At 55.2% G+C, this 25,868-nt stretch overlaps 1 protein-coding gene across 1 annotated transcript; it reads right to left on the bottom strand.

The window, feature by feature from the left end:
- Positions 1-823: 823 nt before the first annotated feature.
- Positions 824-25,853, bottom strand: VIL1 (villin 1). Its single transcript, XM_041737065.1, has 20 exons — positions 25,717-25,853; positions 20,405-20,490; positions 20,143-20,217; positions 19,072-19,268; positions 17,705-17,813; positions 17,424-17,534; positions 15,922-16,124; positions 15,743-15,821; positions 15,463-15,561; positions 14,660-14,813; positions 14,023-14,123; positions 13,798-13,935; positions 12,863-13,021; positions 11,561-11,740; positions 11,090-11,235; positions 10,328-10,472; positions 9,689-9,877; positions 7,770-7,838; positions 6,239-6,379; positions 824-1,834 (listed from the first exon to the last, which is right to left on the bottom strand). Exons 2-20 carry the CDS (start codon positions 20,477-20,479, stop codon positions 1,721-1,723), a joined length of 2,484 nt encoding a protein of 827 aa, XP_041592999.1. The 5' UTR covers positions 20,480-20,490; positions 25,717-25,853; the 3' UTR covers positions 824-1,720.
- Between the last annotated feature and the right edge of the window lie 15 nt (positions 25,854-25,868).

Below are 25,868 nucleotides of genomic sequence, written 5' to 3'. Positions count from 1 at the left end.
AATATCTTTCAAATGCATTACTTCAAAATTCTAATTTTGTCTCTATTGGTATGTCTTATTAACATCTGAAAAACATATTTTATTGGGAAACTACGGTTTGGTCGGCCTTGAGAGTTTTGTGACAGTTTTTTGCTCTTGTCACCACAATCACTGACTCCTTTATGGCATGCTTTGATTATTAGACTTCAGGCAGTCTTTTCTGTTGTATCATATTTATACACAGTAAATTTTTCTTTCCATGTGTGCTATATGTCTGAGGTTTCGAAGTTTTTAATAAAAAGTGTGCCAGTATGAGTAAAAGCAGTTGATTTTAGAATATTGGACTTAAAGTACATTAAGAGGTTCAAAGTATAGGCGAATTCACTGGTGAAACAATAGAGGGGATGAGGGTCTGAATCAAGACCCAAGTTCAATAGGTCAAATGCCAAAACAAGAGCAATCAACTGACCTGGCCTGTTTCAAGAACAGAGGGGATGCAGGGAGTGAGACCACACACTTCTCGTCCCCAAGGCTTCCCTCCCTCTCTGAGCTTGCCCTTCCATCCCAATTCCTCTGGCCTGTTGTCAGTGTTGTTTACTATAGAGAGGAAAACCGAAGGAAGGGTCCTACACTTTGCCTAATTGAGCCACTACCAGATTTGCTGGCAGCTTTGGCCACATTATTTGTGAGGTGATTTTCTTTCTTTGTGTTCAGAGTGACTTGATTCTGATTCTTTATGTTGTTTCGTATGGAGCGGCACTTTATCTGTGTTTTAGCAGAACTGTTCCTCTGTATCCTTTACGGTTCTTCCTTATTTTTGTTTCCTTTTAAATTATGCATAGAGTTTTTTGTGTGTGTGAAATTAAAGCCTTTATTAACCTTGTGTTGGTTCGCCTGTTATTTCCGGAAAGGACATAACCTTTCAGACACTTAACCATTGGTTGAGGTTGTGAAATCACTTTCTGTTGGCTTTCTGGTTTGGACTTCCATGCAGCAGCATCACACTTTAGAGGAAACGGAAGGGCAGACAGCCACATGGCTGGAGTCCACACCGAGTTCTCGTTTTCACTGGAGGAGCCCGTGAAGCTTTGCAGAGGTCCTGGATGACAGTTTTAACTCGGCATTGGGCTTAGCTAAGCTCTTCCTTTGCCTTATTGGTACCAGACGGGCATGAAACGGCCTCCAATAGAGACACACCCAGTGGGTATGTTGCTTTTGCTGGGAACCAGTTAGTGTGAAACTTCCTAACTGGGCCTTTTCCCAGGCCATTCAACTCTTGCAAAGGAGTCCCCTTTAACTTGTCGCCTAAATCAGGAAAGTATGTGAAAAGGAAAAGCCATTACTCTGGGAAAGATGTAAAACTGCAAACGCTTCAATCCACTCTTCTTAGATAAAAATTAGTCACAAGAGAGGAAGACCAAGGGACCCTCAGAATTCAAATGTTTTGTGGAGTGTTTGCTCTTCTAAGAAGGGAAAAGTCTGAACAGGATGATTAAAGTGATGTTAACACCCAGGATCGAAACAATGTGACCAGCTTCTTAGCTGAAATTGAGACCATAGTCTTCTTAGGGAGGTATCATTCTGGAAGTATAGTTAGGTTACTAAATAAAAGTGGCAATGCCACAGCCAGCCACTCACAGGTAAAATTTCACTTCAATTAGTACAGGACTAAGAGGCCAGTCATGAAAACTGAAACGGCAAAGATAGGGGACTGCTCTCCAACCACAACCATTCCTGCTTCTCAAAACAGGCCTTTTTCTTTCTTGAGGTTTTGTTGCTTCCATTTAGGGAGGGCAGAGAAGGCCGTGGGTGTCATTCCCAAGACCTTGGTGAAATCCTCGACAGACAGGTGCTCCTAGAAGAGAGGAACCAGAAGGCAATGGTCACCTTCTTCCCCCAGGGTTTACTTTGATAAGTCCTATAGGTGTGGTATAGTAACTACATGAGGGGCAAAAGCAGGTAAGGTCAGGAGAACCAGGATGGTTGGGGAGGAGTCAGGTGACACGTGAGGTCTAAGAAGTTTGATCTCTGAATTTGGAATGTGACCAACATGAGGTAGATTGAGCTCCTTTTGACAAGTGCACCCTAGCACCCTAGCTCTGAAATAACTAGGACATTTGACTTTAGCTTGCTTAAGGAATTGGCCAACTAAGAGAATGTCTTAGTTTTCCTCTATAAAATGGGAGAATAAAGGCCAATTTTTGCTTCTTTGTAATGCTTTTATGGGGAGGAAAATGATACTACACAGGAAAGGGCACTGGAAACCAGTATCTTGTTCATCTGTCTTACTGAACCGTGGACCCAAGCGAGGGATCCTTTCTGTATCTGGCCCACAGAGTCAGCAGATGAGCCCCAGAAGGGAATCTACCCAAGACTCTGCTGTTACACAAGAGGCCCAGCTCTGCTAGCAAGAGTCTGTGAGCCTGGGGAGGGGCTTGCCCTCCTGGGCCCCACCTTGCTCGAGATCAAGTGAGCAAGGCTGGCCACCCCAGCCCGAAGAGCAGAGCACGCAGCAGTCTGGCGCACATGTAGAGCTGCGGCATTTGCAGAAACACCTGGCTGTTCTGAGCGGAAGTGGATGACTCATCCTGGCTTCTCCCATCCTGTGAATGATCTAGAAGCTTCGATAGCACAATTCTATCTACTTTTTTGCTCTTAGTTTAGAGATCATGACCTGGAAACCACTTTCTAAGCCCGGGATATGCTGCTTCATGAAATGAAGGGCTTGCCTGAGATGACCTTTGCTCCCAGCTAACTCGATCATAGACAATACTGCTTAAGGCCAGCTAAGTGCCCTCAAGGCACATCGTGTGAGAACCCCAAATTGAAGCTGCTATGAAACAGCACCTCCCAGCCTTCACCTCTGCTCCCCAGGCCCCAAGAAGAGGACGAGGTAGTAAGAGCCATGGGTTCTTTTCAATGTGAGCCCCCCCAACTGCCACCCCAGGGGAGTGCTTTATCCACTCCTGCAGAGAGCCCTTAATGAAACAGCTTGGAAAACATCTGTAGGTGGACTTCAAGCTCAGGTGGTCTGATGCCTCAGTTCTCTAACCTGTCTTTAGGTTTGCCTCCTGCTCCCGGGCATTCGCTCCTCAAGTTCCCTAAGAGCCCTGCCCCTGCCCTCCCCCCCCCCCCCCCCCCCCCCCCAGGCAGGGAAGAAGAGAGGAAAGGTGAGCGGTTCGAGCATCAGTGGCTGGGGAAGATGTGCCTACACCGAATTGGTTTGTAGCAAACTGCCACCCCAGGTCCTTCACCACTGGGGCTGCAGGTGCCCTCTCTGGCCCCAGCCAGGCTGGCTCCACAGCTTGGCTGCAACTTCTGGACTCTGACCCGGAGGGTAGATAGCAGGAACTGCCCATCCCAGTGGACTTGTATCTTTCCACCAGTCCTGCTGTTGGACTCTGTGGTCCTACCAGCTGATTACTGGCCTCACCCATACCCACATCCGCCTCTCTGTGGTTTACTCATTGGTACTCAGATTATCCTCTTGCTGCTGCCTGCAGCCAGGCCCACCACCCCACTCTTCATTGCCCCTGGCTCCCCGTCCGAGTTTGGAGCAGCCAGAGAGGCCTGAAGCCCTCTCCTACTCTCCCCACTGAACATTGAACCTATAGCTCTCCCACAAGTATGTATGTTATTCCCATGATTTAAAAAACAAAAAACAAAAAACGGAGCACCTGGGTGGTACAGTCGGTTAAGCGTCTGAGTCTTGTTTAGGCTCAGATCATGATTTGAGGGTCTTGAGATCAAGCCCAATGTTGGGCTTCTCCCTGAGAAGAGTCCAGATTCTTTCTCCCTCACCCTCTGCCCCTCTCCACTGCGTGCCCGTGCTCTCTCGCTCTCAAATCTTTTTTAAAAAATCAGCAACGGGGACACCTGGGTGGCTCAGAGGTTAAGCGTCTGCCTTCAGCTCAGGTCGTGATCCCGGGGTCCTGGGATTGAGTCCCACATCGGGCTCCCTGCATAAAGCCTGCTTCTCCCTCTGCCTGTGTCTCTGCCTCTCTCTCTGTGTTTCTCATGAATAAATAAATAAAATCTTTTTAAAAAATCAGCAACAAACAACTGATTTTTTAAAAAAGAATCTTAGATTTTGTAGACTGTGTCTACATGGTAGGGTTGTCTTGATTCTGTTTGTCCCATTCCAAATGCACCATCCCTTTGGCCCCCTATCAATCACCTGGTTCAATAACACTGGGTCCCCCTCCTTTCGGAAATACTTTGTGCCACATCACAAGATGGTAGCGGCAAGGCGGCAGGACTCCGAAGACCTGGTTCTTGCCCTGACTCTGCTGCTAAGTAGCTTATGTCAAGTTACATGAGGCAAGTCCCTTCCCCTCTCCAGTTTTCTCAGGCACTCATAAGAGCAGCTTACGTTTACAGAGCACTTGCTATGCACCAGGTGCTGGGCAAAGAATATTCATAATATCACTGTTACCAAAAAATATATTGGGACCATCCCATTATTCCAGCAAGGACACAGATGGGTACATCTGGGAGAGAATGCATGGACTGGTCTCCAAGGTGAAGGGCAGGATGCAAATGCTCTGGGAACAATACACTTAAACATGTATCAGGCCCATTTCTTGGAGAAATCGGGCATCTCTGTTCTGTGGACTCTTTAATCCATTAGTAACACTTCTTTATGGTTTCTTATACCCGGAGTGCATTTTCCCTCAATACTCACATCAGGCTAGATTTGCCATCTATTTTGGATCTTCACATAGCGGGAACGAACAGACATTGGAACTGTGTTTTTAACAAACTCTTCTTACCATACTCTCTCCCCACAAGTGACCCAAGTGGGACCTGCAGTTGCAGCCACCAGAAGCACCTCGCGCTGGCGCGCCTCTGAAGAGCCTGCCCACCAAATACACAGCAACTGCGATGTCTCCAGGCTGCCTCAAATGGCACAGCGACCACCAAACTCATTGTTGTCCCATCTAAGCTCTGCCCCAGAGGTGTTTCTTTTTCATCTCAGGAAATAACACAACTGCACCCCCACACACTCCTTTCATCAGTAATTACCAAGTGCCATTGACTTTACCTCCTAAATATTTCTCTAAACCATCTCCCGTCCTCCGCTTCCCCAGCCACCGCCTATTCTACGCTCCCGGCCACCACTCAGCCTGCCTATGGCTGCTGCTTTTGCCACCTTCCAGTCCCTTTTTCACTGAGTAGCTATAGTGATCTTTTTTATTTAAGGTTTTATTTTGGGGGTGTCTCAGTCTGTAGAGAGTGTGACTCTTGATCTCGGGGTGGTGAGTTCAAGCCCCATGCTTGGTGCAGAGATTACTTAATAAATAAATAAATAAATAAATAAATAAATAAATAAATAAATAAAATTGTTTTTTTTTTTTCTTAATATTTTAAAACTTCTTGAAAGTAAACTTTTTAGGGCAGCCCGAATGGCTCAGTGGTTTAGCGCTGCCTTCAGCCCAGGGTGTGATCCTGGAGTCCAGGGATCGAGTCCCATGTCAGGCTCCCTGCACGGAGCCTGCTTCTCCCTCTGCCTGTGTCTCTGCCTCTCTCTCTCTCTCTCTCTCTCTCTCTCTCTGTCTTTCATGAATATATAAATAAAATCTTAAAAAAAAAAAGTAAACTTTTTAAAAGTTCAGTCTACCGACTGAACCAGCCAGGTGCCCCTATAGCGATCTTTTAAAAGCTTAAACTCGACTGCCACTCCCCTGCTCCAACCATGATGGCTCCTTTCTACTTTGGACAGACACCACGTTCCCCAACGTGGCGTAGCCGGCACTGCTCCCTCGGGCCCCCAGCCCCCTTGCCTGCTGCTCCCCAGCTCCGCATCCCACAGCCAGCTGGCCGCCCTGCTTATTCCCTGCCTCTGGGCTTCGCGCATGCTGTTCCCTTCTCCAGGAATAATCCGTTTGCCTAAATAATTCCTGTTCCCCTTTCAGAAGGCAATCTTCTCTCCCTAAATCAGGTTCCTTTTTGGAATACTCTTCATGGCACCTGCACTTCACCTTTGTGTGGTCCTTATCTTTTTTTTTTTTTTTGTGGCCCTTATCATCACTGAAGTTAAATGATAGTGTAACCAGGATCCTTTGAACCCACTGTCCTCACTGAGCTGTGATCTCACATAGAGGTGAAGACCAGTTCTGTTGTGTTCACCAGGGCACCCCCAGCACCTAATCACCTGCAGGGCACAGTCAGGGCTGGGGGTCGGGGGAGGGCAATTAGTGCTGTTCAGCAAATGGCAGCCAGCTCTCCTCCTCCTCCCCCTCCTCCTCGTCTGACCTACCTCCTTCCTACTGGGGTCTACACCCTCAGGGAGCTCCTCCACAGACTTGTTCACCAGCTGCTCCAGGGGAAAGATGGGTAGAGGCCCAGAAATGAGGCTGGTGTTAGCAGTGAACGTGTTCGGCTTAGGTTTGGTGATCTCCTAGGGAAGAAAAGGAAACCACTAGTCAATTCGACTGGTTTGTGATGACCTCCAAGGCTGCCTTCTTCTCTGGAGTCAATACTGATTCTAGAGCACCTCCTTCAAGAAGCCCTCCACAGCCCCCACCGCCCACCCACCTGCATGTACACAGTCCTCACAAGAACACACCATTCCAGCGGACCTGTGAGCAAAACCTTGCTGGGTTTGTACCCAACCAAAGCCAATGGGTGGAAGGTGATTATGTTGTTCTATGATTTCTGAACTCCATGGCTTCCCACAGATGTCTGAGGTCCACCTTGGGCATTTATGGGCCTCTTTCTCTTATCTGTCATGAAACTGTCATCAGTCAACTCGTTTAGCCTTGACCTATCTATGCTTTTCTGCCCAAAGTATCTGTCCACCGTGAAGGGTTTATTGAGTGTGCAGGTGTTCAACCTGCGGGTGGGGCCAAGAAGCCTGCGTTATCTACTAAGGACCCCAGCGTGCTTGTGAAACTGCTCTCGTGCCCTGGACACATTTCTACAGAGTCTACTTGGTCACGCCTCCCCTTGCCAGCCTGCGAACTTCTGGAAGGAAGGGCTTTGCTTTTGGATTTCCACATCCTAGGCCAATAGGCTCGATGTGGTTCTATTAACTAGGTGAGAGGCCACAGGTCTGGAGAGGGGACCCCAGGGTGACCAAGGCAGACAAATCATTCTTTCTCAAAGTGTAGCCCATGCACTAACTAACAAATCACCTGGCTGTTCGTTTACAACAGGCATATTCCTGGGGCTTGTCCCAATTCCACACACCAGAATTTGGGGGAGTGAGTGGGACTTTGGGATCTGCGTTTTAACCAGCTGCACCCCCCTTGCTCCAAGCTCCCATCACCCAGACTCTTCTCTTAATGCTAGAGAAGAGTCATACTAGGAAGTCATACCATCATAGTGGTATGGTATAGTGACATGGTATGACATATGACATGGTATAGTCATACCATCATACTAGGAAGTGGAAGAAAAAAAATACAGGCTTCGAAAGCTCGAAGTTAAATAGGGAGAAGTGGGGATCCCTGGGTGGCGCAGCGGTTTAATGCCTGCCTTTGGCTCAGGGTGTGACCCTGGAGACCCAGGATCAAATCCCACGTTGGCCCACGTCGGGCTCCCAGTGTGTGGAGCCTGCTTCTCTCTCTGTCTCTCTCTCTGTGTGTGACTATCATAAATCAATTTTTAAAATTTTTTTAAAAATAAATAAAAAATAAAATAAAATAAAATAAAATAAAAAATAAATAGGGAGAAGCACTTTCCTGAGCCGTGGGAGGACATGGTGGAAAGGAAAGCCGGGGACCCTGCTATCTTTCTCAGCTCCCGTGGGGCTGCGCGTCGTCAGCCTGCCACCTCCCCATACTCACGGCAGTGATCTGGCTCCAGTCCTCAGGGCTTTGGAGCTCTGCCTTCAGCTCCTCATAGGATTTGGTGTTCTGCACATAAAGTAAATAACAAGTTAGACCCGGCTCTCAGCAGAGGAGATGGAAGAACTTTTTTCCTTCCGGGGGCTGAAAGAAGGCTGGTCTCAGTCCTGGGGGTGGGAAGGGGAAAAGGGGGCTGGGGCCGGGGCCTGGGCCTGGGCCTGGGGGAGGGACCCCGAGACAAGAGGCTAGATGGGGAGGATGGGCACCCACGGGGCGCTGGTCAGCAAAGGCCCCCTCAGCCCCATGTGGGGATGGAGACAACCCTCGGAGGCAGAGCGAGCAGCCACATGCAGCCTGGAGAACCTGCCTCCATGGTGGGGGCTCTGGGGACCACAGGGGTCTCCTCCCAGAGCCTGGAGGGGACCCTACCGCAGAAAGGTGAAGGCATAGAAGGGACCTCGGCCATCTCCATACACCCAGGGCCCCGCATGGCACGTCATGACTGCAGTCGCGCTGACCCAGAGAGAAGCCAGTGAGGACCAGAGGGGAGGGAAGGCCTCCAGAGTTGACACGGATATGAATTTAAGAAGTTCTGGCATCGGGGCACTGGGTGGCTCAGCGGTTGAGCATCTGCCTTTAGCTCAGAGCGTGATCCCGGGGTCCTGGGATTGAGTCTCACATTGGGGCTCCCTGCGTGGAGCCTGCTTCTCCCTTTGCCTATGTCTCTGCCTCTCTCTCTGTGTTTCTCATGAATAAATAAATAAAATCTTTTTTAAAAAATAAATAGAATCTTTTAAAACATCTACTTAAAAATAAATTAATTAAAATAATAAAGGAATAAATAAAATCATAAAAAAAAAGAGTTCTAGCATCTAGACTTGCAGCCTTGAGATTTGTTTCATCTCTCCTCAAGACTAAATTCAGCCCATCAACCACTGAACAGATGCCTTCAAAAAACGGATCTGAGGAAACGAATCTAAGCTCTGTTTCCCTACACTCATCCGTTGTGCAAATTTTCGTGCACCCAAAGCCACCGGGCCAGCACTCTCCACCTTAGCCTTCTCTCTTCCTGCAGAAAACTTGCACAGGCTTCCATCCTGAGGACGCTCCTTCTGCTTCTATGTGCGGCCAGTTCAGGAAAACCCTGTGAAAGTCTGACTCACTGTCCCTCAGGGAAGGGCCACAGGTATGACCCGTTTTGCTTAGGATGTAGTGCCAGGAAGACATTTGTCTGTCCTCAAGAACTGACGTGTCATTTCAGCTGGCTTGAGGATTCGCCAGCACTGCCTCCGAGAAGTGTCTACGGAGATGGGAATGTTCCTTCTCTGTGCCGTCCAAATGGGAGCCACCAGCCGCAGGCGGCTAGGAAGCACCTAGCTTCGGGCTTGTGAGAAATGGAATCTTTGATTTTGTTCAACTTTAATTTAACTGGTCAGTACGGCTCTTAGCAATAACGTGCAGCAGCCTTGAGCTAAGTCTGGTACATAGGCAAGGCCCCGTCATCAGCCTGGGGGTTGACAGGTTGCCTTCCTCTCCCTCACCAGGGGGCCTAATGGTCTCACACAGCCTTCCTCCTCACTCGAGGCCCCCTTGGGCCCCTTTAAAAATTTATCACTGGGGATCCCTGGGTGGCTCAGTGGGTTGGCGCCTGCCTTTGGCCCGGGGCGCGATCCTGGAGTCCCCAGGATCGAGTCCTACGTCGGGCTCCCCGCATGGAGCCTGCTTCTCCCTCTGCCTGTGTCTCTGCCTCTCTCTATGTCTATCATGAATAAATAAATAAAAATTTTAAAAAATAAAAATTTATCACTGGTCCTCTCTCAGGACGAACAGAACAGCCTGGGAGTCCGGCCTGCCCCCGGGGGTGCGCACAGGGGCCTCCCAGAGAAGGCCGTAAGGATGAGGGCCGGCCAGCCACTCACACTCCACTTGAAGGGATCCCACGCCAAGAACCAGCCGGTGAAGGTGGAGGGCTCATATCCCTGCTTCACCACGATGATGGGGGTGTCGGGGTCACGGCCGCTGGGGTGGGTCTTGAGATACTCCTGTGCCGTGACGGCTGCGGCTCTCTTCTCCTCCTCGTTGGCGTGCTTCCCGATCCAGAAGAAGACCTGTGGAGAATGCAGAGTGTGGGCAGCCCTTCCCGTCCCCCCGGCCGACCGGGCTCCGATGGCCAAGAGTGGGGCTAAGTGACCTCAGGCAGGCCCCATCTGGTCTTGACTCTGCAGCTGGGACATGAACGGTTTGGACAGATGCCCTCTGCTTGGATGACCTGCCAGCGTGAGTCCCAGCCTCTCCAGAGCCACCGACCTCAAGAACATGCTTCTGCCGTGTGACAGAGGTGGGGCTTTGGGAAAATACATCTTGCCCTGCAGCCCCTTTGGGCACATTCCTCCCCACCTGCCTCTTTCTTCCTTAGGCTCTTATTCATAATCCCACACCCAGGAAGGATTAATAAGGGAGCCGAGACAGTGTCAGACCTTGCCTGTCCCTAAAGTCACCCTTTCTCGGCTGTGGGGATGGAGCTGGTGGGAAGGAAGGTCTTCAGGCCTCAACCCTACCTGGTCCCAGACATCTAGCAGGAACACATCGTCCTCTTCCAGGTCATCTTGATTGAAGTCGGGGATTTCTGTGGCCAGGAAGCGCCCAGTCTGGTTGGAACATTCAAAGAGCCGGGGCGTGATGGCCAGGGTTTCCTCCTGCAATCTGCGGGATGGAGACAAAATTGTGTTGGCAAGAAGGCAGGGAAAGAAGAATCGAGGACACAGAACTCCCACTTGGAAAGCCCAACTTCTGGGAAAATGCTCTTTTTTTCCTGATCCCACAAAAAGTACCCCCCTCCTCCCCAAGAGTCTAAGAGTGCTCCAAGGGAGAAACCCCCACCGCCTTTCCAGGGCGTGCATTCCAGAAACTCTTCCTTAGGCCCGTTGGGAAGTTCTTTCTGATATCTTCCTCCTAGACCTCCGACAGTAGCAGTAGGAGGCCTAGAACTACTAGGCCTCAACACTAAAGGGCAGGGCTCCGACACCTTTTTCCCAAAGGGCAAGCCCTGTCCCTCTTTTTGAGTTGCTTCCTACTGCCATGAACTCCATTTGCCAAGAAAACATGCCCAACAGGCCCCAGGCATACCGCACAGACACAGCCCCTGTGCCCAAGAGGCTCTGAGGGCATGGGCTGCCCCTTACTCGTCTTCCAGCCCCAGGGACCTGGTACCCAGAGTCTACAGTCCATGCTTGCTGCAGGCTCTGGGCCATGGGATGGAGGTGCTAGGAGGCTCTCCAGCCTCAGGTCGTGAGCTGGAGGCAGAGGGTCCCCATAGTTACCTCTTGGTGTTGGCATAGGGAGCCTTTCCACCCAGGGCTACCCAGAAGTTGGCCGGCTCCTGCCCTTCCACAACCACTTGCTTCTCTGTCCGGGAGATGGTGTCAGCAACCATCTTGGCCATCTCCCGCTCGTCCCCACTGCAGCCCTGGGGAGAGGAGGGGGTCAGCCTTGTGGCAGCTCTACTGCCACACCGACCGCCACCCTTCCATCACATTCACTGGCCCAGAGCTCCTCGTCCAAGACGGCCCTTCTGCCTGGATCAGGACCCCGTGCACACCCCTCCTCTGTCCTCGACACACCAAAGAATGGCAGAGGGGACAGGAGTCGCCCACTCCTTCAGGACGGGAGAAGGGAGGCTGGCTAGAGGCCACTGGGAAATGAGCCAGATCTACTGCCCAGAGGCTCCCCTGAGGCCCGGGGACCCCTAAGACCCCCTCGGGGAGGGGGAGGCCACCAGGCCCCGCACACACCTTCCCGCACCACAGGTAGCAGCAGGACTGGGTCTTAAGGATGAAGACGTCATTGGAGTTGAGGGAACTGGCCCGGGGCTGGACCTCAAAGGCCTTGGTGTTGTTGGTGCTGGTTCCCTGGACCTGGAACAGCCGTGTGGAGGGCACTGGCTCCTGTGTGTTGGCCCGGGAGGTGCCTCCCTGGAGGGTGTGGGGAGAAGGCAGAGAGAGAGAGACAGAGACAGAGAGCAACTTAGTGCAAACAACAGAAGATACGAGGACACAGAGAACAGAGCAGAAGAGAGGCTGGGGTGGGGCTGCCCGCCCCCAGGTCCTGATGCATCATCACCAAACTAGCCTTTGAAGACACTGCTTTGGTCATGGCACAGCCCTGCTCAGAAATCTTCAGTGGCTCCCCAGTGCGTATAGGCTAGAACCCGCTCCTGAGCCCAGCCTTTGAAGGCCCCACAGGACGCAGGTGCAAATGGCCCTTCTAGACACTCTGCTCTCTCCAGACCCTCGCGTTTAGCTCGCCAGGCTTCTCACTGCTCCGTGTGGACCGCCCCCCTGGGCCTTTGTCCTTGCTGGTGCTCCTGCACTGCATGCCTCACTTTACCTCTGCTGAGCTCTTCAACTCTGACCCTGACGTCAAGGGCTCCTCCAAGCCCCCCTTCTGCCAGGAACTCCCCGCCTGCCCGGCCTCTCAGATTCCCTCTCCTGCCCTGTAAGGGCACAGGCTCCCATTCACGCCCCACTGTGAACTCAACCTGTGTGTCTGGGTTTAACCACACGGTGCCTCAGGCTGTTAGTCCGCTGCTGTCCCAACAAGACAGTCAATAGGAATGTGTGGCCCGTTCCCGCCCTGGCACTTTGCGGAGGCCGCAGGCTTCATAGGGGCTCCGTAAACAGATGATCTCTTAAGTGAGTGCGGGACATGCCTATGCCATTATGTTAGAGGGCACGACGCAGTTTGGGCAGGCTCATCGCTTGGGCAAATCCAGCCAAACGAACACCTGTTCTCATGTAGAGGATCCAGGGAGATGGGGTGCAGAGACTAACGGTGCTTGCACACCCTGTGTACTCCTTGCATGTTCTTAAAGTCCTGAGAGGTTGTTTGTCTTGCCAGTTCCATGTACGTGGTGGGGCCTCAAACAGTCCTAACCTACCAGCTTAACAATAACCCACAGCCCGCGGACCAGCTCAGTCCTGTCCTACCAAGGATGCACTTCACCCCGGGCCCGCCCCAGGCCCTTGCCCCATCTCCTGGTGCCCGCCCCGCCACGATTGCGGGTACTGCCAGGAGCCTCGGGCCAGCAGCCACACCTGGTAAACCACCATTTGTCCCTTGAAGATGGCCATGAGGTGTGGTGGCTCCTTGCCCATCGAGACCCGGATCTGGACCGGTTCGTTGTTGTACTTCTGGTCTAGGGTGACGGCTTGATAGGCAGAGGCTGTTATTTCATCCTGGCTGGCCTGGCTACCCTGGGGACAAGCACAGTGGAAGGGGAGGGGGACACGGTTGGCCCGGTTCTGAGCCCGTCCCCGGCCGCAGCAACAACCCCATCCCCGATTCTCAACTGGCCCCAAAGCAACTCTCTGCCCCTCCAAACAGCGCCCTGGACATGGTCCAAACCCAACCCGACCCAGACCAAGTCCTTTCCCAGCTCACCTGCCCCACACCCTGCCCCCCGCCCTGACCCCAGACCTCCTCTTCTTCTTTTTTATTTATTTATTTATTCATGAGAGACAGAGAGAGAGAGAGAGAGGCAGAGACACAGGCAGAGGGAGAAGCAGGCTCCATGCAGGGAGCCCGACCTGGGACTCAATCCCGGGTCTCCAGGATCACACCCTGGGCCGAAGGCGGCACTAAACCGCTGAACCACCCGGGCTGCCCTCCTCTCCTTCTTACTTGGGACAACACTGTGGCTACCACACCGCTACCCCCAGCACCCACACATCTCCCTGCTCTCTCATATCTGGACACAGAAACTCACAGTGCTTTGAGCACAGGAAGGGAATGTTCTGGAAGCCATGGACATTGGAAGGGAGGCTCCATGAACCCAGAGAGGGGAAAAGGTTGTGAATGGGGGTACCCCGTGCCAGTGGGATCTCATAGCCAAAGGAGTCCCAGTATGGAAAAGGGGTGAGCTCCTCATCACTGGAGGTATTCAACTCAAGAGTCGTGGCCACTTGGCAGGGGTATAGCAGAGTGGGAGCCAAGCTGGCGGTGTTCTGGGCAGGGCTGGGTGGGGCCTGACCTGCCAAATGTAGAGCAAGTAGTTCTTCTTCTCGCCAATGAGGTAGGTGTAGAGCAGCAGGTAGCAGTCACCCCCGTAGAAGTGGCCTAGCCACTTGGACTCCACCGGCACCAGCTCTAGGTTCTCAATGCGCCACATCTGGGGCAGGTAGCAGGCTGGCATGAGGGCCGGGACAGGTTCCGCTGACCCCTCGCCCCCCGGCCCGGCCTCCCCCGCTCACCGTACCTGCACCTCCCCGCTCCCGTCGTCCACCATCTTCTTCTGGGCAGCCACCTGAGGCTGGACGTGCATGGATGTGGCATCAAACTTCACTTGCTCCACTTTGGCTGGAGTGAAGGGGAATCGCGACAAGCTTGTCACAAGCTGAGGGCCCCCAGGTCCTCACAACGGCCCTGAGTGACAGCTACAATTCTTAGATCCGTTTTCCGGATGGGGAAGCTGAGGCCGGCGAGGTCGGTCCCTCCATCCCTCCAAGGTCGCAGGGCTTACGGCAGACCCCATCTCCCGCCCCCCTGAGCCTCGGGATTCTGCAGGGCCTCCCAGGGGAGCCCGGGGAGGGAGAGCCTGTTTATCCTCTTCTTCAGTTTGCCTTCAGCAAACACTGTGTGGTGACACACTGATGCTGTCTGCTTTCCAGGGCGACAGCCCCATTCCAAAGGAAAGACAGGTGCTTGTCAGCTCCCTTTGAGTGACAGCCCCAAGGAAGGGAATGCAGGTTCCCTCGTGTCGTTCCCCCCACCCCACCCCGGGGAGCCCAGAGCCAGGGTGAAAGATCGCATGCAGGGGGACAGGAGGCAGGTGCAGGTGCTCCCCCCGCCCCACTCCGGCTCCTGACCCCACCCTGCCTCCGGCCAGGCCTCACCCACGGAGCCCAGGGCGTGGGTTTTGCCCAGGCCTGAAGTCCGATTAGGCAGGGTCCACTTCTGGAAGAGCTGCTGGAACACAGCTGACTCGGCCCCATCATTCTGCACCTCCACCTGTGTGCTGGGCGGGTACTGCTTTGCTTTGATAAAGTTCTGGGAAGAGAAAGGGGGTGGCTGGGTCTGTGTCCCTCTCCGAACCCCCCCCAGACCCCCTCACAGCACGCCGCAGCCTGGCTCTAACCCCAACCCCACCACAAACCTACACCTTGGTCCCAAGCCCAAACTTGAACCCAACCCCAGTCTCAGTGCTGACCCCAAAGCTAAACCCTGCTTGGCCCCAACCCCAAAAACCCAGCAAGATCCCAACCTTGACCCTACCTCAATTCTAACCCCATTCACCAGCTGCCATCTCCAAGCTTGAACCCAACTCCCATTCTATCGCTGACCCCATGCCAACTGGGACTTTAGCCCTAATAATGACCCCAAACTCCGACTTGCCCCCACCCAGCCCCCTGTCGACCCAATTCTCTCTTGCAGAAAGTACAGCTTCCAATTCTCCCTCTTTCCTCTGAACTGAGATGGAGGTGGGAGCTCCCATCCTGAGGAGGCTGCGAGGTTGCCTGGTGGTTGGCCCCCCGGCATGCAGAGAACCCCCAAGACAGACAGAACTGACCCCCGCACCCCCAGCCGGGTCAGGCCCAGGGCTTCCCAAGGCCCCCGCCTGGCGCCACACGTGGTCTGACCCCATCCCCTCTCCCTGCCTATCTGATCGTCTCCCTCGCCTGCCTGACCCCATGCCCACCAGTGCCTGGTTCATGGCTCCCGTCTTCTCCTGGGCATTGGCCCTCTTCCCCTTCCACACGTAGATCTTCAGGCCCCCCTGGTCCAGGATATAACAGTCCTAGAGGTGGGAGACAAGGGTGATGCAGGGTGGGGGCCCGAGGGCGCGGTCGGCACTGGGCCACGAGGAGGGGGGCAGACACCAAGGTGCCTCCAGGGCTTGGCCTTGCTCCCACCTGGGGTGGGGTGGGCAGGGTGCAGCGGGATGGGAGTCGGGGCTGGGGGTCCCCAGGCCCTCTCACCTCGTGGCTGAGCAGGTCTTGGGTGAGGGGCCTCGTGGCGACTTCTCGCACCACCAGCTTTCCCTCCGCGTCCGACACGCTGCGGGCCAAAGGCACAGCACAGGCTGGGAGGTCCCACGCCGCCCCCCGGCGCCTCCCCGGAGCCCCCTCGCCCGCGGGGAGCCCAGCTGGACACTCACTGGTACAGCTTGAGGGCGGCCTTGACCGCCGGCTCCACCTCGTTGTCCGGCACCGCGGCCTTCAGGGTGCCGCGCGGGCCCAGCACATGGTTCATGATCTCCATCAGCTGCGGGGTGGCCTTCTCGTTGTCCCCCTCCACCACCGCCACGTAGGTCCGCCCGCCGCGCTCCTGGTCTCGGATCTCCTTGGCCAGGGTCATGCCCTGCGGGGAGGCCTCGGTGACCCCGCGAAGGCTAGTGGGGCAGGGGGTGGGGGGAGCAGGCCCACCCCACAGCGGCCCCAAGGGACGAGGCACCGTGAGGGGGGACCAGGCTCTTAAGGTGCGTGTGAGGGAACCGAAGCAAACCCCACTGGGAAAAGCAGGTTTCTCGGTGGCAAGAGGGTGTTTGGGGTGCACATGCTGGGCCTTCGCTTTTGACCTTGAAATTTGTGATTTTACTTCACAGTCTTGGACAAAAGCGGAGCCCTGGGTATCACAGTACTCAGTCTCTTTGCCCACGGTGAGCTCGCCTGTGCACACACACATGCTCGCACACACGTGCACACACACGCACCCCTGGCTCCCCCTCCTCGGCCCCGCGGCCCCTGCTCTGGGGACTGCCACTTCAGTCCCCAGCCCCAGTCCCGGGCCTGCTTCCTCTCTCTGTCACCAGCCCAGCTCTCTGCTCTCAGCTCATTTACCCAACCCCATTTTATTATTTTTTTTCCAACCCCGTTTTAAAGGTGCCCCAAAGTGAACCCTGTCGCTCCTGGTCGTTCCCAATTCAGGAAATGGGACTCCAGCCCCTTCCTGGCTGCTCCAGCACAGCGCCCCTCTCTCCTCCACCCCATCCACCACCCACAGAAGGCCGGTGGGTCCCCCCCTGCCCCCCTCCCCCCGTCCTGTCAGGAGGGGCGGGGCACCTCCTCCCCTGCCCCGATGGCCACCGGGCTCCCTGCGTCCCCGCCACCCCTTGCACCCCTTCTCCATCAGAAGTCAGAAAGCCCTTCAGACCTTCCAGGCCCTGAGAACAAAACCCAACCCAGAACACCCCCCGAGAGCGAGACCCCTCTCCCCTCCCAGCTCCCTGTAATCCCCCCTGGTGCTCTGGCTGTGCTGGCAGGGCCCCCACTGGCCACTTCCCTCTGCCTTAGGGCCCTCGCCTCCCCAGCCCACCTCCTCCGGAAACCTTCCCAGAACCCCCAGGGCCACGCTCACCCCTCACTTCTCAGCTGCTGCCTTCCTGTCTGTCTCCCCGACCCGACGGCCAGTGGAGGCCAGAGCCAGGGCAGATGAGCCATGAGAACACACGTCAACCCTGACACGCGGGCCTACACACACACACACACACACACACACACACACACACACGGACACTCGGACCTACCTCTGAACATCCGGCCTAGGGTGGTGAGGCCTGGGGACCTGGGGGCAGGTGGGCTGGAGGGCGAGGGGAGGGGCGGGTGTGGGGGCAGGTGAGGGCAGGGGGGATGGGGAGACGGGTGGTGCCGCCTGGCCTACCCTGAGTTTCTCCATGCGGTTGCTCTCGGGCCCGTTCCACTGGATGATGAGCTTCCCCAGGTCCAGGAGGAAAACATCCCCGCGGTTGAAACTCTTCCAAGCCAGCTCCACCTGGAGCGACAGGGGTTAGGCGCAGTCAGAGACTTGCCCCAGGGCATCGTCCCTTCCCCCCCTCCTCCCACCTGCACCCCTCCTAGGCCTCTGCCCTCCACCCAGGCTGCGGGGGGCGGGGAGGGGGGGGAGACAGGAGGTCATGCCCCAGGGCCCTGGCCGGGGCCCACCTCTCCGGCCACCACGTTCCTCTTGCCCTTGACATGCAGCAGCCGCTGGATCTCGTAGGAGTTGGTCTCCACTTGCTTCATGCCAGAAGCCACACCCCCCTTCTGGATCCTGCGAAGAGGGAGCTAAGCAGGGATAGCCAGCGGGCGGGGGTGCATGACAGCCTGGGCACCCGGCTGCATGGGGCCCTCTGAGGGCTGGCGCAGGACTAGGATGAGGTGCATGACATGGCGCAGCTGCAGCTTTGAGGCCCTTGCTCTCAAGGTCACACAAGTTCGAGATCGGGCTTTCGCCTGCATGTGCATGACCTTCCTCAGCCTCCTTAAATTTTGCACCCCAGAGCCCTCCCTCCCCGCCCCTGTGGAAGTGTGGAAGGCCTGCAGAGGACAGGGGGCTGAAGGGAAGGGGAAGAGGGGAGATGCTGTGGGCTAAACTGTGTCCCCTGCCCAACTCCTAAGTTGAAGCCCTAACCCCAGGGGGGTGCGATTTGGACCTGGGGTCTTTGGGAGATTTTGATGAAGTTTAGATGAGGTGGTGAGGCTGGGGCCCCTGTGATGAGGTTAGAGCCCTCAAAGGAAGAGACTCGGGAGAGCTTGCTCACTCTCTTCACCGTGTGAGGACACAGTGAGGAGTGGCTGTCAGCCAGCCAGAAAGTGGGCTCTCCCTGGAACCTTCGTGGACTCCCCAACCTCCAGAAGTGTGAGAACATTCATCCCTGTTGTTTAAGCTACTCGTTCCGAGGCATTTTGTTAGGGCAGCCCAAGCAGGCTAAGCCAGGAGAGGCACCAGCTCTAATGCCCCAAAGGGGTGGACTGTTGCTCTAAGTGTGGGAAGAAGAGGAGCAAGACAAAAGGGAGGGGTGAGGACTGTGGCTAAGTGAAGAGCTTCTGGCCTATCCTGCTGGTCAGGAGCAACTTGGCTCCTGAGTGTGTGTTTCCATGGGCAAAGCCCAGAGACCAGGTCTTCCGACTTTTCAGGAAAAGCTAGAAATCTGGGTGTTTAGTGTGAAAGCCCTGCTTTGGAGCATGGAGAAGCAGTCATTCGCCCACCGGCCACAGGGAAGACTTGATGTGATGCCCTGGAAGGCCTGCTTTGGCACCGGGCTCTCCAGGACATTCAAAGAGGGGGTGATTTACAAAACTTATGGTGCACAGACTTTCAGAATGGCCACCCAGAGGAATAAAGACAAGGACAGGGCAGGAGCAGAAATGGGTGGGGAAGCACAAAGAACAAAAGTCTCCCTCTGGAGACCTCCCATGGTAGGTCTCCCCACCCCAGAACACCACCCCCTTGTGGCCCCAGCTCCGCCCCTCCCTGGCCCTGGTCCCCCAGCCCCCGCCCGCCCCGCTGGTGGTGTGCCCCTCCGTACACAATGCCCTGCTTGAAGTAGCCCCGGAAGGCCTCGCTCTCGTTGCCCTGGACCTCCCGGTGCTGGACGGCCCGGCCCTTCAGGAAGTCATCCATCTGTGTGGTGTAGATGGCAGCCGCCCCTTGCTCGTCCTGGGACGAGGCCTGGCCGATCCAGTAGTGGATGTCATAGGACAGATTGCTGCCCGTCTTGTGGATCTAGGGAGGAGAGCAGGTGTGCCGTGTGCCAGAGGCCCTGGCCTCCCACAGCCCTCTGCCCGCCTCCCTGCTTTGCATGGTTTCCCACACACTTGGGCCTGGGCCACGGGCGAGCTGGGTGGGGAGGGCGTTTAGTGCACGGCCCTGGCGGTCAGGAGCCCAGCGTACTGGCCCCAGCTCCGCCCCAGACTCTCTGAGACACGGGGCCAGTGGCTTTCCCCCTGGGTCTTGCACATCTCGGCTTGGAAAGCAGTTGGTGGCGGATAGCAGCACTTCCCGAAGTGATGTGTGGGCCCGTCAGAGGCGAGGTGCTCAGGTGGTGTGCAAACAAATGTGCATACGGAAGGATGATGTGAATGTTTTATAGCTGCTTTCTGTCTGTGACGTGGGACACCCCTTTCCGCTTAGGATAATGAGGCAGAGTTATGTTTTTAAAAAATATGGATTTACATTTGAAAAGTGAGTCAATATGAGGGCAAATACAAGCACATTAATAGTATAGATGTGGCCAAAGCCATGATGGTGATACAGAGGGGACTATGGATTTCGGAAACGTGGACTTGAGGTAGGGTAACATCCTACTGGCTCAGAGGGTCCCCAAGACTATAAACTCAAAGGAGTTCAGCTCAGGTGGGAGCTCAGGGAGCCAAGGGCGGCGAGAGCCTGTTCTATCTCTGGCTCTGCAGAGCCGCCAAAGGCCAGGTACCTTTTGGCACCTGGGTGGTATTTGGGTGGTACCTGGGTGGTACACCCAGCAGATGCTGTCCAGGGGTGGAGCCGGCCAGCCCCCTTACCACCCGCAGCCTCAGACTGTCCCTCTGATGCCAGAGACCTTTGCTGTCCGCAGCCCCTCCCGCGCCCACCCCCCACTCACAGCCAAGACTATGTAGCAGTCACCGTCGAAGAAGCTACCGAAGGTGCTGGAAGGAACAGGAACCATCTTCATGGCCTAGGGAGAGGAAGGAGCTCAGAGGGGCTTCCCTGGACCACCCAGAACCCCCAGCTGCCCTGCTGCCCTTGACCCCAGGGAGAGGTTGGAGAGGGGGACAGTCAGGGAATCTCAGGCACCTTCTCTCCCTCAGCCCGTCCCAACCTATAGAGTCCCCCAACCCCCGACAGACCCCGGCAGGCCTCACCTCCATCCTCCATATCTGCACCCCCGGGGTGGTGATGTTGAGCGAGTTTTTGACTTGGGTGGTTAGTCTGGTCATGGCGGATGAGCCTGGAGAAGGGGGTGTGGGAGCAAGTGCTGAGGAGCTGGGGGCGGTTCAGGAGCTGCCTGTCCAGCCCAGCCCTGGAGAACTCCCAACAGCCCCGGAGGCCAGGGCTCAGGGGCCCGGGGAGGAGAGGCGTCTCTCCCCACCCTGGCCCCCGAATTGCGGCGTCTCTCCCCACCCTGGCCCCCGAATTGCGGGGGACCCGGCCTCCAGCCTTCCCACCCAGCTCGGGTCTTGTCCCTCTCTTGCTCAAACCCCTACCCTGACTCCCTATTACCCACTGAAGAAAGCCCCCCACTCTTTAGCCCCAAACAATTTTTTTTTAAGATTTTATGTATTTATTCATGAGAGACACAGACTGAGAGAAAGAGAGGCAGAGGCACAGACAGAGGGAGAAGCAGGCTCCATGCAGGGAGCCCGATGTGGGACTCGATCCCGGGACTCCAGGATCACGCCTTGGGCCTAAGGCAGGCGCTCAACCACTGAGCCACCCAGGGATCCCCCAAACAATTTTTCTTTTTGAAAATTTTTTTACAGAGCCATGCTGGCTGGGGAAAAAAATCATACAGACTTAAAAAAAAAAAAAAAAAGGAAAACAAAGAATAAATAAAGGCCAAAAGAAAAAACAGGTGGGGGATCCCTGGGTGGCTCAGTGGTTGAGCGCCTGCCTTCGGCCCAGGGCATGATTCTGGAGTCCCGGGATCGAGTCCCATGTCAGGCTCCCTGCATGGAGCCTGCTTCTCCCTCTGCCTGTGTCTCCGCCTCTCTCTGTGTCTCTCATGAATAAATAAATAAAATCTTAAAAAAAAAAAAAGAAAGAAAGAAAGAAAAAACAGGTGTTCAAACAAAACCTTGTGCTTGAAATTCATAGCCACTCTAATCACAATAACCAAAATGTAGAAACAACCCAAATATCCATCAACAAAAGATGGCATATACACAAATCTGTTATCTATATCTCCACAATGGAATATTCAGCCGTAAAAAAGGGCTGAAGCGCTAATATGTGTCGCAACACAAATGACCCTGGAATACATTATGTTTCGTGGAAGATACTGGATACAAAAGGCCACGTGTTGTGTGAGTCCATTTATATGAACCATCCAGAACAGGCAAGTCCATACCCATGGCAAACGGATTAGGGGCTGGCAGGGGCTGGAGGGAAGGGAGAGGGCCGAGCCTACTAGTGGGCCTAGAGCTTCATTTGGGATGATGAGAAAATCCTGGAACTAGACAGTGTGATGGTTGTAGGGCACAGCATCCTGAATGTCCTGAACGCCACTGACCTGTGTACTTTGGTTAAAATGCTAAATCTCACGTGTATTTTTTACAACAGTAGAAAAAAGCATACACAGCAGTTTCATGGTCCTGCCTCGCTATCCCCGGACACCCCTCAATCACTGCCCAGGTGGCTCTCAAGATCAAGTCCCCACAAGGGCGGGGACCCTGTTTGCTCAGTTCTGAGCCCCCAGCATCTAAAACCATGTGGCCACTTGGCGAGGTGGGTGTATGGGTGGGTGGGTGACAGAGTGAACCCTCCCAGGGTGAACCAGCCTCCACCCACGGAGCTGAGAGAAACCTCGCCTTCCCAAGCTGCTTTTGTGGTATCTTTTATGGCTCATTCCATTTTCACCTGTAGCTCTGGTCCCGGCTGCAGCTGCTCATCAGAATCCCCTCGGGAGCTTTTAAACACTACCAAGGCTTTGAGGCGGCTCAGGTCTATCCCCAGGGATTCTGATTTAATTAGGCTGGGTGGGGCCCAGGCCTGGGTACTTTATTTTCTGCCTTTTGGGAGGCGGAGCATGGGTGCTTTAAAATCTGCCCAGGGAAGGGCGCCTGGGTGGCTCAGTCGGGTAAGCGGGTAAGCGTCCGAGCCTTGGTCATGATCTCAAGGTCTTGAGACCAAGTCGGTCTCTGGGCACCATGCTCAGCTTGGAATCTGCTTCCCTCCCTCTGCCCCTCCCAGCTTGGGTTCTCTCTCTCTCTCTCTCTCTCTCTTAACTTTAAAACAAAAAATTTCCCAGAGACCCTGATAGGAGCCAGGGTGGAGATTGGCTTGTCCCCAGTTACTCTCATCCCTGGTTTCCTGCCTCTCCCCATCAGGCTGGAGGCCACCCCCATTCCCCACCGAGCCCACCACCCCACCTGGCACAGAGTTTGCCCTCCAGGAAGGCTCCTTGGATACTCCTTGAATTGACAAGCAATAAACGAAAGGTCATGTGGCCCCGAGGGTCAGGCTTCACGCTCTGACAGCCTGGAACCTCCCTATCTAATCTCTCATGGCACCTTGACTCTGAGTCACCTCTTGGAACAAGGACCTGGCCCTTTACTGCTGGGAAACTCCCTCTTCTGCGTCCTGAGGGGTGACCTCTCTCCCTGGCTTTCTGGAGTTTGGGGCAAAGTCTCCCTGCCCAGCCTCTGATTAGCACAGATTGGGGGACCAGAGCTCTGTGGCTGTAGGAACCCCTCCCTCGCTGTGCTTGTAGGAGCACAGGTCCTGTCTGATGCCCCTGTCTGCCGTGGCCCCTCTACGAGGGTTGCCAGGACTCCTGGGTCAGTAGGACCAATTCAGGTACAAAGGAGAAACCTGTTTCCTGTGTTACTTCATTTATCACCTTGGTCAACGTCTTCCTTTCTCCAAGACAGACTCTTTGGCACTTGCTAGCTGTATGAACACGAACCCCGCTTCTTCATCTCTGGGTGGGGGGAGGGTGGGGTCAACTAGATGATCTTTAGGGACATGCTCTGATCCTGGGAGTGAGCAGCAAGAGGAATCGAGGGTGGACAGGAGGAGGCCCTTCTTGCCCATCAGATGAGTGGAGATTTGGGGGAGCAGGGACTTGAATAAGCCACATGCTCCCTCCCTAGAGGAAACCCAGGATGTGGGGCCTCCAGCAACCTGAAAGGGGAAGGTGGTGCCCCCACTGGCGTGGGGTGCAGGGGATCCTGAGGAGGGTGGCCCTGAGAGGTGAGCTCATACTCCTAGCATACCTCCTGGGCACTCTCCAGCTGCTCCTACTCTTAACCCATCTTGTTCAGAGCAGAGGCCTCTGTCCCCCACCCCCGGAGGGCCCTCCCCAGAGAGGCTGTGGCTCCTGAGCCCACGGGAGGATGATGGGCTCCTCGCTCCCCCGTGCCCACACAGCATGGCCCCAGGTTGGGATACGCACTGCCTTCCCCCTCAACTTGAGCTCTCTGGGTGCCCCCCTCACTCCTGCTCCCCGGTATTCTCTGTCCCCTGCTCAAGGAAAGACACCATTACTCCCAGACCCCAAAGTCAGCTATCTGAGCAGCAGCCTGAACCCCTCCGTCTCCTGGCCCTCTGTCCACCTGAATGTCTCTCCAGCCTGCCCCTGCCACACCCCCTACCTCTCCCGCCAGGCGCTGCCTCCTAGTGATGCTGTTCTGCTTGCTGCCTGGCCCCCAGGCTGCTTCTCCCAGTCCCCATGCCCTTGCTCCTGCTTTCCCTTTACCGAGCACCCTCCCCGCCTTCCTTCTCTGATTCCTAACAGCTACATGTTCCTCTAGATTTAGTTTCAATCTCACTTCTTCCAGGAGGCCTTCCCAAGAATCCTCAGGCTAGACTAAGGGCCCCTCCGTAGGGGCTGCGGGGCATCCTGGCCCCAGGCCTCTCCTGGCCCTCTGACCACAGGGTGATGAAAGCATCTGTTTATAAATCTGAGGGGTGCCCGGGTGGCTCAGCGGTGGAGCGTCTGCCTTTAGCCCAGGGCGTGATCTCTGGGTCCTGGGATCAAGTCCCGCATCGGACTCTCTGCATGGAGCCTGCTTCTTCCTCTGCCTGTGTCTCTGCTTCTCTCTCTCTGTGTCTCTCATGAACAAATAAATAAAATCTTTAAAAAATTAAAAAATATATCTGAGGTCTCTGAGGTCAAGGCCCTAGACAGTTTTTCTGTGTAGCCCTCAGCACTAGCACATAGTAGGTGCTCAACAAATATTCGCAGAGTTTAAAGACAGACCTAAGGAATGGGAGCAGCCCCGGTGGCGCAGCGGTTTAGCGCCGCCTGAAGCCCAGGGTGTGATCCTGGGGACCTGGGATCGAGTCCCACATTGGGCTCCTTGCATGGAGCCTGCTTCTCCCTCTGCCTGTGTCTCTGCCCCTCTCTCTCTCTCTCTCTGTGTCTCTCATGAATAAATAAATAAATAAACAAATAAATAAATAAATAAAGTATTTTTTAAAAAAAAGAACTAAGGAATGGTAGGGGTGGACCATATTGGAGTCCTGGTGGGAGTTACGGCTCCTGGCGCCCCTCCCCCCCCCCCCCCCCCCCCCCCCCGTCCCATCTTTCCCTTCTTAACTGCTCCCCTGTTGTCTTCAGGGTTCTGGCTTCAGAGACCTGGGGGGTGCTGTCACGGCTCCCAGTCCCCAGTCATGCTGAGCTGGACAGGGATGCGAACCCAGGACATCCTGCTGCTTCCCCAAGCCCATGGGAGCAGGGAGGGAGGACACACCCCAGCATCCCAGCCTGCAGACTGCCAGCCGCAGACCTGGAATGCCCTTGCAGGCTTTCTGGAAAGAGGTGGACGGGAGGTCCCAAAACCCTGGTCTGGACTTGGCTCCCTCCTCCCCTCCACCCGTTTCAGTTAAATGGAGCCACTGTGGCTGGTAAGGCCAGGTGACGGCTGGTGGCAGGGGGAAGTCAGGACAGAGCCGCGTGCTTGGCCCGGTAGTCACCGGCCCCCCGCCCCTCTCTGCTCATTCAATGCCTGGTGGCTATTGCTCAGGATCTCAGAGCGCCCAGGCCCCGGAGCGGCGGAGGCCAAGGCGACACAAAGAAAGGAACGATTTCAGATAAAAGAACAAATGGGCAAAGAGACCGGTGGGCGGGGGAAGGGGAGGCAGAGTCGCCTCCAACTGGTCCTGGTGTGCCCGGGAGTGTCCAGGTTTGAAATCTAAAGTCTCCAGACCCTCCCCATTCAGGGCAGTGGGGATGGTTGACACCCGCCGTGGGCTGGGGGCGGTGTCGGTGCGGGCCTGAAAGAGCAGCTATCTGGACTGGAACCCATACAGCTCTTTCCTTGGAGGCCCAGGAAGCCACAGCGGGCTCCTTGCTCTTTCCAGACGCTCCAGAATGCCAAGCGTCTCCCTCCCGTCTGCTCCAAGGTGCTCCAGGAGGCCCTACGCTGCCAGCAAGAAGCGGGGCTCCTGTCCAGTCCTCTCCTACCACCTACTGTCCCCCCCCCCCACCCCGAGTCCCGCAGGGTTGCCTTACCTGTCTGGGGGAGGCAGCTGCCACCTGGGAGGTCTCAGGGAGTTGTGGCAAGCTGGCTGCAGGAGATCGACCTTTGTCCCCACCCCCCCACCCCCAGGAACTGCCTTCACCATATAAGGGAAGATAGGGCCCCAGAGAGAGAGAGAGAGAGA

Source organism: Vulpes lagopus, chromosome 22, assembly GCF_018345385.1.
Source record: "Vulpes lagopus strain Blue_001 chromosome 22, ASM1834538v1, whole genome shotgun sequence".
Classification (NCBI taxonomy): domain Eukaryota; kingdom Metazoa; phylum Chordata; class Mammalia; order Carnivora; family Canidae; genus Vulpes; species Vulpes lagopus.
This window is presented reverse-complemented; position numbering and strand designations above follow the sequence as displayed.

Excerpts from the sequence above, each read along its gene's own strand:
- VIL1 (XM_041737065.1), bottom strand. The coding sequence starts at position 20,479 with ATGACCAGACTAACCACCCAAGTCAAAAACTCGCTCAACATCACCACC. Across the intron at positions 14,814-15,462 it reads GAGCCATGAACCAGGCACTG|AACTTTATCAAAGCAAAGCA; the intron begins GTGGGCATGGGG and ends TTCTCTTCCCAG. Across the intron at positions 9,878-10,327 it reads TGCTAGATGTCTGGGACCAG|GTCTTCTTCTGGATCGGGAA; the intron begins GTAGGGTTGAGG and ends CATTCTCCACAG.